We start from the raw sequence: 9,555 nt of genomic DNA, 5'->3' as shown, positions 1-9,555 counted from the left end.
TAAGCTGTAAACAAAACACTGACATAAAATTGCCTTATAAGGTTGTTATGGCTAACATGTTAGCATGCAACAGACACAGAAAAACATTAGCATTCATTTGGAAACCTGATTCTGGCCACCTAATGAATTTATGTCCAACATTCACTCTCTTTTAGCTCTGTTTTTGGTCTCCAACTTCCTGAGGGCAATATCTAGCTCTTTAACTGCTAAATGTTCCACTATGTTCACCAGCTAGTCGCTAACTTTGTCTGTTGTTTGGTGCTGGGCAGGTAGTGCACAGTGAGTTTATCAGAACTTTTTCACTGAAAAAGCTGGAAACATGGTTAATGAAAGTGGTGAGAGTGAACCAAAACAGTTAAGTTGCAGGCCATAAAACCAAAACAACAAACAAGCTAAAATGCTCCATAGAGCTGAGAGAAACTGCAGTGTCAGATGATAATTCTCTGTGGGTTCAACACTTGGAGTAACCCTTTTAACATACATAACATACACACAGTTACTTAATCCATTGTTAATATAAAAATATTGATTAATGCAGCTTTAATTTAATATTTTTAATTACTTGTTTAGCTACTTTGAGTATTTGATAGGTCATCTCTTGCGCACCATCTGGTGGTAGCATCACTAGCCCTGTGACACACAGCAATGCGGCCCCACTGCACCGATTTTCACCAGGATTTTAGTTTTTTCTACAAACAAAAACTTGTGCCATCAGAATAATTAAAAAAGTTGTTTTTAATCAGATAAAAGTTCAACACAATAGTTACTTTAAATCACTTGAAAATTGTCTGCCCTTGTTTTGGTAAATGTCTGATTATAAACGCAAAATACATCATAACAGTAAAACAAAATCTCACCTGATGACCATCTAATTCACTCTCGTGTTCTGGTTCTGATTCTGGCTCTGCCTCCGGCTCGATGTACTCATCTCTGGAGTATGTAGACCTCTTCTGGCCACTATTATCTCCATTTTTCCACTGGTATGAACTGTAGGTTTTGTCTGAGTGTCCATACCGCTGTGAGCGATTGTTTCTGTGCGAAGAATAAGAGTCTGTCTCTGAGAGGTCTGACATCTCCTTCTGGCTGCTCTGATTTGCATAACTTGTATCATACGCATCCCCGTGGCTGCCTGAATGCCGGTAAGAAGGCTCTGTGTCTCTGTGACTGGGGGAATTTCGGTGTGTTTGGTCTGAGATTTCCCTGCGGTTTGAGGGATTTCGGGGCGAGGAGTTTATGGAGTTGCTCTGACTGGCAGAGTCAGGGTTGGGTACATCTCTGTGGTGACTCCTACGAGATGAGGCAGAGTCCAACGAAGGGTGTGGCGATGAATGACTTTGGGGCTGCGAAGTGGAAAAGCTGACGGTGGCCGTTTCCTGGTTAAAGGTCAGTGTGCTGCTGCTGTTTTGACGTGAGAAAACAGGGGAGGAGCCGCCGTAGCCTGACTCATTGGACGATTGGCTCTCGATGGACACATCTGACTGGCTCCTGCGTGGGTTGTAGGGTTTGAGGAAGGAGCTGTACACAAAACCCTTGGCGACTGCAAATTAAGAAAAGAGGAGACATGGAAATAGATTTTATTGATTCAACATTTTTCCCCAATGTCAGAGGCTAAACATTTTTTCAATCAGGTCTTGGGAGTACAAATTATCTACCTCCATTATCAATTAGCCAGCGGTTGTTGCTACCCATGGGGTCCTGCTGCTTGATTACACCCACAAGGTCTCCCTCTTGTATAGAGACATCCAGATCCTGAGCAGCATTGAAGTTTCTCTCTGCCTGGAAAAGTTTCTCAGGACCATAGCGTACAAGAAGTCCTGCACGGTGCTCATCTGTCTGCATGATGCAGTTCGGCTGAAAGTAACAAGGACAAGACTCATGGTTAGATCACGTTACAGCTGTGAAACTCCTTGTATATTATTTATTAACATATGGTATGGCACAAATGGGATGAGAGCTTAACTCACAGGTCCCTGCAGTTGCTTTTTACAGGTCTGCTTCTCCAGAGTTTTCTTCTCAAAGGTCTTTTTTGTGGACGTGGCAGGAGGCAAGTTCTCCGGACAGAAGCTAAAGCCCTGCAGAAGTTGGAGAACTCGCCCGTACTCTTCTTGGAACTGTGCAATCAGGTTGCTCTCTGTTCCAGCTTTGTTAGAAAACTGGAGACAGGGGTAAAGAAAAAGCAAAATTAGGTATATTGTCCATAAAAATTCATGAAAAAACACCCCACTTCCTTCAACAACCTCATAAACAAAGACACACTCACAACATGTAGGAGGGGCTTCAGCTCTCCCAATGTCGTCTTCATGAAGTCCTTCTGAGCTTGAGAGAAAGCCCTCACACAGCCAGTAAACAGTTCCTCTGCCGCACAGTGGAACTTGGGGAGCTCGTCCAGAAGTTGGGCGTTGAGCGCCTCGTAGTTGTTGCGTGCCGCCTGCAGCTCATCCTGGACACGACGGTCCTTGAGGCGGTCGGCGCGCTCCTTGCAGTTGTCATAGTCCAGCAGCTTGTCAAAGCGCTTTTGGATAAGTTTGTGCGGTCCGGCGAACATGAGGAGGAGCTGCGTGAGTGGGTTGATGACTAAGGCCTCTGTGCGCTCTTTCTGCTCAGGGAATGAGGGAAGGGGGTTGACAGACAACGTGATGTGATCAGAGTGAGTCATTCCCAATGCACTTTTACAGCAACTAAGTGAGGCTAAAGAGAGGAAGAGGACTTACAAATTGCGTGAACTGTTTGTCACTAATGCATCGGTGAGCTCTCTGGAAGTGCTGGGGTTCGAGGACACTGCGCTCTGTGTAGATGTCAGAGAAACTGATGGCTGCCAAGACCTTCACAGATGCTGATTCCTAAAGAGATGCATTTTGTTAGAATCCATGTTGTTATGAGATGTGAGTACGCCAAACATTATACGGCAAAATATTTATGATACATTTGGAATATGTATACACGTGGAATATGTGCAGATTATGTAAAATATGTGTTTTTACATCTTAAATCTTTCTCTCCTGTAAAATGTTTATTGTTATTCTTTACAGTACTATTCTCATGAACAGAAATGCTGCTGAAGTATTTTCACTGTTGAAAAGGGTCATAATCCTAATACAATACAGAGCAATATCAATATAAATTAAGAATTATTAAATGTATATTTTCATTACAGACACTGGAAATATCGCCCATGACAAATACCGTTCTGCACAGGTCTTTGTTAACATGATCATTATGTTAGGAAATTAGGAATGAATATTTAATCCAGGACTTAAATTTACACATTAAGATTTTGGAAATACTTGCAATTAAAAATGGCATGAATCAGGCGTATTAAGTATTTCTATTACCAGGTTCTGATATGGTCAAAAATGCAAAGTTGTTGGGAGTTTTTCTTGTTATAGTGGTAAAATGTTCCTACCCTTATATGTTGCAGGTACAATGAAATGTCCCTGATAAAAGACTTGATAAGTCTCTCCTGCAGCCTGAACCTCTTCTCAGCCTCATCAAATGCTTCGTCTTTAATCTGGGAAAAAGACAGAAGACAAAGAGAAATCAGAACCAGCACGTTTCAGACAAACACGTCTTCATTCACAACCTCAGTTGACGGAAGACTGCCTGAATGTTAAGAACTTAGCTAGGAGCAGTGATGTACCTGGGGTGAGATTCCTGTGAGGTGCTTGAGGTGGCTGCTGACTCGGTTGGATTTTTTGATAATGGAGTGCATGCTCAGCTTGGAGATCTTGTCAATGAACGTGTCCTCGTCGCCCTTCCTGTACTTCACCACTGTGGACAGCAGGGGGGAGAACAGTTCAGACTGCGTACTGGATAAAAGTAACAAAAGACTAAAATCAATCAGGCTTTAAGGGATTTTTTACCAAGGTCCTTCCTGCGTTTGTACTCGTTGATGTTTACATTGATCTCTTTAACGGCCTGCAGAGCCCGAGTCAGCTGGGGTCGGTCATGGTGGCTCTCTGGTGTGGCCCCCAGCAGCTCCATCAGCAGCAGTGGGTAACGCATCACCCGCTGCACGGGCTTGATTAAGAAAGAGCCTAGGTTGATGTAATTTGTTTTCCCCCTGAAAAAAGTGACGGAGACAGCAGACAGGGTTTGGTTGAAAGGAAAAACGAGAGTATGTGAAGCGTGAGAGAATCATACAGTCAGCATTCCACCCACTATTACAGTCACAGCTATCGAATTACGTTGACACGAAATGTTTCTTCCCATGTTCTTGTAACACATGTCTCTGTATCATGTGGATTGTATGATCCAATGATATGTAACCATCATCACATATACAGTATATTCTGATGATCAATACAGTTTTTGGAAGACACAAAAGAACAGGGAAAGCACAATGACAAAAAACACAATATTGATTTGCTTAGTTTTAATGCAATCTAAAGGACAAATTCATTTAGCAACTGCAACTAATTCAATTGCATAATTTGGTTGTTTACAGCCAAAATGTGATTTGATGTCTGCATGGAAGCCAGTTGTTTTCATTTAAAAAGAGAAATCTTTCATGATTATTACGAGATAATTTCTTGTTATTGACAAATTGGTGAAGGATTTGTGGCATCTTATTTGCCAATTTAAGGTTAACCCATTTTCCACTTCTAAAACAGTAAAACATGTCAATACACACATTTTTCGCTTACTCGGTAGGGGAAAACGCATGTAATTTCACATGTTTATGGTGTTTATGGTGGATTTCTGGTTACCAGATTTTCTCCAGACCAGCAAGTAAGAAGCTGCAAATCAGAAACATATAATCTATTCTTCATAAAGAGAACTTTGAGACCTTCATGCTACAACATTATCATAAAATAAGAAAAGATCTGACAAGGACACAAAAATCATCTCACAATATTGAGAAAAGATCTTATAACTGTTTTTTTAAAACAATATTGACTTCATCTGTTACTGTGAATTGCATTTGCTGTTTTTGTCCAGAAGATGGCATTAAATGTGTTACTTTGCTTATCCTTAGGAGAAGAGGAGGGGTCATGGACATGTTGAAGATTTCTTTTCACAACAATAGTATACAGGATTCACATGCACATGCAAACACGAACAACAAAATATGAAGTCCATCTCAGTCCAGGAACGGAAATTGAAGTGGGAGCACGGATGTTTTTAAAGTTTTCCACACTTTGATTTTTTGCCATCTCACACGCACACACGTAATTTCCAGGGGGGTTAGTGAGCAAAAGGCATGCGGTCAAGATGAGTCTCATGCTGGAAATCATCATGACACTCATTATGGAGACTTACCACTTGCGATATATGGCCCTGTTGAAGGAAAGGTTGGAAAGAGACAAAAACAGGATTTATAAACCTCTGACCTGATGATAACTTTCATGAATGTTTAATTTTCCCACAAGTCTTAAATTCTGCAGAACACGAAAGGAGGTATTTGCCTGTGCGTAGACTAAATCCTAAATGAATTTCACTTCAAATTTGCAAGGTCAATTAAACAGTCAAGCCAAGTGCACCCGCGGTGTTATGGTTTTGTTTTCTGAAGTCTCACTTAAAGCTGGACAGAGGCCCAGTGTGGCAGTAAAACTTAGCAGTTTCTAGAAGGTGGCAGAACGCATGACCTTTTTAAAGCTGAATAGTTTGCAACAGACGCTCACACACTTTAAGAAAAAAGTTATTTTCCTGACGAGGCTACAACTTCATGGTAAACTTACAAAATGACTAGAAAAAAAAAAAAACAATTTCATGTCAATGAGGGATTGGCAGTGTGCACACTTTGAGCTGTAAATTGTCCTTTTCCTCTTGTTTATTATGATTTCTTCTTGGAACCAGCACCCCCCATAAGCTTCCGGTCAAACAAAACCTGTGTTTAACTTCAAACACAGATTGACGACTTTATTTTACAGAAACACAGCAGTGTCAACTCAAGGTTTGAGTCACTGATGGTGAAACCAGGTAGGGCAAATTCTTTGACTGCTCCGCATTACTGAGCGCTACAGGAACACTATGAGATGGAGCGTGCACACAGCAGGAGTGAGGTAAAGGTGTCTTGGCAGAAATAAATGGCAGATTTTAAGTGCAAATATATCTCAGACTGAAAAAGTATTTCTTCTGTTTAAAGATTTAGTGCACTTCTCTACCATAACTTGCCCACGCATCAAAGTTCAAAGTCTGCTAAAGAAACCCCATCATAAATTAATTCCATGTGAATATCAGCTAACAGGAAACCTTACTGTAGTCTTAAACTCCATAGCAACATGACAAAACATTTACTGTGATGACAGAAAATCAGAATGCCTTAAATGTCTACTCCATTTTAAAATGATTATTCTACTGCAAAACATTGAAAAAGGTTTCATACAACACACGCTGTAAAAATAAAGTTTTCATTACTTTTTCACTTACTGAACTCTACAAACAATACATGATCAACAGCCTTTTACAGTTAATGTTTTACTTTTAAACTGTACATTTGTATTAGTGACCACTCTTGCTTTGTTTTCATGCTTTTAAAAACACACGAACATGCACATTTTTGGTCACTCACGTGCAAAAGATAGTTTTTAAAGTCAAACACACAAGTCAAAGCTGAAATCTAAAACAGAAAACTACTCAGTGACAATTTTTCCTCCTCTCAGTGACTCACCTCAGTCTTTCCAGACACTCCAACACATGGCGCTGGATGTTTTCCTCTTTCTCGTAGCTCTCCAGCAGAGAGATGGCATCATCGTGGTTCTGGCAGTATATCTTGTACACCTCCTCCAGCTCAGCTTTGAAGTCTAGAAATACCTTTCCTGAGAGCAGAGGGTACAGAAACGTATGGTCATGTGTTCATTTGAAAAGGGAAACAGGTAAAAGTTAGGTCAGTTCGTACAAACAGAAATCTGAAATGTTTGAGAGCAATACAAAGTAAGTAATGACTTAAAAAACATCTCTGTGGGTTTTTTTCCCCAAACTTTCTACTGAGAACAACAATAAATCAAACATTACTTCACATTATCATCAGTTTACCTTCAGTTTACTTCCTGTAACACCAGCTATTTTCAAAAAGTGTTCAAAGTCTTTCTCAGCCAATAAAATTTGATCAGGTGACAGTTTATGGTTGAAACATGAATAAAGTACAAAGCACAGCATTCAGAAAGAAGCTGCCTGATTGGACTGCAGGCGAAATGTGGGTAAATTTTATAGGATAAATTGTATGCATCTTTTAAAGACTGGCTTCTCACCAATAGAGTCTGTGTCCTGCAGTGTATCAAGCAGGCGTTGTGACAGGTCAATCACAGAGTTGATGTTGCCAAAGAGCCCATCAAAGTCCACATTCTTCACCTTTAGGTAATGCAGATAGAAAGTGTTAAAACAGTGATGAAAGTTCCTCTGTGCTATTGACTGATACTCACAAAGCCAAAAACACTAGTATCCCGGTTATGATTGTTTTTTTGGAGTATCCTGGTTATGTTTTGTGTATGTAAAACACAACATCCTTCATTCAGAAACCAAGAAAAGCCCTTATCGAGAAACCTGGTTATGCTAGCTGGTTGATAGAAACCAGAATACTGTTGTATGTAAACACCTTATCCAGGTTTCTGATCATTCTCTGCTTTGTTCACAGGTGTCTCCTCCCCTCATGTAACATAGTAGTTAGTCAGTAAAACAAAAAGTAAGATGATTAACAATTTAATGTTGGTCTACATCCTGAAATAAAAGTGAAAGTCAGTCAGTGCTCGCATCTACCATTACTGAAGATTAGATGAAGACTGTAAATCCAGGAAAGGGGTAAACACAGAAGAGTCCAGGCAGTCAGAAACCAAACTGAGTAATGTATACTCAAGTATACAGAGAGGTGAATAACCAGGTTCCTCTACAGTTTGTTCCATGTAAACGTCATATCCCAAATACAGTATGATTAAAACGTATCTCAAAAGACTCAAAATGGTGACACTGGTGTGCATGTAAACGTACCCACTTTGTTCCTTCTATTTATTTAAACTGTCTTTAAGTTTGTCTTGTATTTGCTAAGTGCTTCAATCTCTCTTGACACTGTTACAAGGTTGAGTTCAGCTGCACCATGTTTACATCTTTTTACCTTCTTTTGCTGCAGCGGCTCGATGATCTCCTCAACACACATTTGCAGGTCTTTGATGTAGTCTGTCTCCGTCTGCAGCAGCTCCTCGATGACCTTTGACCTCTTCTCCAGCATCCTCAGCTCGGGGTCCTCGCTGCCCGTGCCGGCGTTGGGGGGCGAGTCCGACGTCGGGGTGGAATCCAGGGGTTTGGGTTGGGACGACAGGAGTGTCATCTCTGGAAAGACAGGAGAGGAGACAGATTTAGCTCCAACTAAATTGAAATTTAAACATTTTATAATTCATCATAATATTTTTGATTCAACAGTAAGACAACTGTGAATTTCTTCTCATAAATGTATATTCTCTACATAATTTCTGGACATTAATTGCCATGAAATTGGCATAAACACAAAGCTTGTTGTAGCAAAAAAGTGACACAAAGGGGTTATTCTAAAGATGACAAAGTGCAGAAAGGGAAAGCAAAGAGATTCAACAGTAAGACAACTATGAATTTCTTCTCATAAATGTATATTCTCTACATAATTTCTGCACATTAATTGCCATGAAATTGGCATAAACACAAAGCTTGTTGTAGCAAAAAAGTGACACAAAGGGGTTATTCTAAAGATGACAAAGTGCAGAAAGGGAAAGCAAAGAGATTAACGTTCCCAGCCCATGTCTCCATTCATTGTATCAACATACTCCTGACCGCCCACCCACCCGGTCCGCCCTTTACTCTTCGTCTTGTCTGACTAGCTTTTGATCAATGTCTCTGCTATGACTTCCAGCGGGCTGATCTCTGGGGGTGCCTGGGACTGGAGGGATAGCCCGGTTCATGCACCACTGCTTTTTATGAATGGACCCAAAACTGGAGTGGACTCAGGCTCTTTGTGTGTGGCACAATGGCCTGTGACAGCAACTACAGACATACAGGCTCTCAGGGACTGGGCACACATTAAGGACGAGGCAGTTAGAGGGGGACTGGGGGAGCAGAGATAACAGTACTGGAGAGTGATGATACATGTTGTACAAAAACACACAGAGTTGGACTGGGTATAAAAATATACTGGGTTTTGTTTTTGTATTAAGTGATGTTAAATTTCTACAAATACCTTCAATTGCCACATCTGCTATTTGTCTCTTTAATCACTCTAATAAAAAGAAAAGTGACAATTGATCCTACCAACAAGCATTGTTTGTGTATACAAAGCTTGATATAGCTCATTCCCTTGTGCCATAGACCTCCATTGTCATCCAAAAACACATCAATAAACCAAACTGGCGCTAAACTTGTTCCTTCATTACCATTAACACGGGCACTCTGGTTTCACCCCGCTGCTGTTGATACTCAACGGGAAAAATATACCCCCAAAATCCACTATTTACTTCTGCTCAAGCCAGAGACACAGACAGGCTGAAGAGGTCACAAAGTATTAAGAAATGGACTAAAATAATGTTGGTTTTGGTATTTTTATAGATTTGTTGACAATAACAAAAATATAGATTATTATCAGTCTTATCCTTGACT

General features: G+C 40.5%; 1 protein-coding gene across 3 annotated transcripts in view; it reads right to left on the bottom strand.

Annotated features, from left to right (window-relative positions):
* Positions 1-9,555, bottom strand: part of LOC122867203 (dynamin binding protein) — a 50,704-nt gene that overhangs the window by 1,252 nt on the left and 39,897 nt on the right. For 2 of the 3 annotated variants that reach the window (XM_044177672.1, XM_044177674.1), the window contains 12 exons: positions 8,048-8,262; positions 7,191-7,290; positions 6,611-6,758; positions 5,260-5,277; positions 3,861-4,060; positions 3,638-3,768; positions 3,404-3,508; positions 2,712-2,840; positions 2,261-2,596; positions 1,965-2,153; positions 1,653-1,851; positions 858-1,537 (listed from right to left, as the gene is read on the bottom strand). In XM_044177672.1, coding sequence (XP_044033607.1) covers positions 858-1,537; positions 1,653-1,851; positions 1,965-2,153; positions 2,261-2,596; positions 2,712-2,840; positions 3,404-3,508; positions 3,638-3,768; positions 3,861-4,060; positions 5,260-5,277; positions 6,611-6,758; positions 7,191-7,290; positions 8,048-8,262 — 2,450 coding nt within the window. The remainder of the gene's footprint in view (positions 1-857; positions 1,538-1,652; positions 1,852-1,964; positions 2,154-2,260; positions 2,597-2,711; positions 2,841-3,403; positions 3,509-3,637; positions 3,769-3,860; positions 4,061-5,259; positions 5,278-6,610; positions 6,759-7,190; positions 7,291-8,047; positions 8,263-9,555) is intronic. The other variant, XM_044177673.1, reaches the window with a different exon arrangement.

The sequence above is a fragment of the Siniperca chuatsi genome, linkage group LG20, assembly GCF_020085105.1.
Source record: "Siniperca chuatsi isolate FFG_IHB_CAS linkage group LG20, ASM2008510v1, whole genome shotgun sequence".
NCBI classification, from domain to species: Eukaryota; Metazoa; Chordata; class Actinopteri; order Centrarchiformes; family Sinipercidae; genus Siniperca; species Siniperca chuatsi.
The sequence above is the reverse complement of the archived record's forward strand: the minus strand, read 5'-3'. Positions and strand labels throughout refer to the sequence as shown.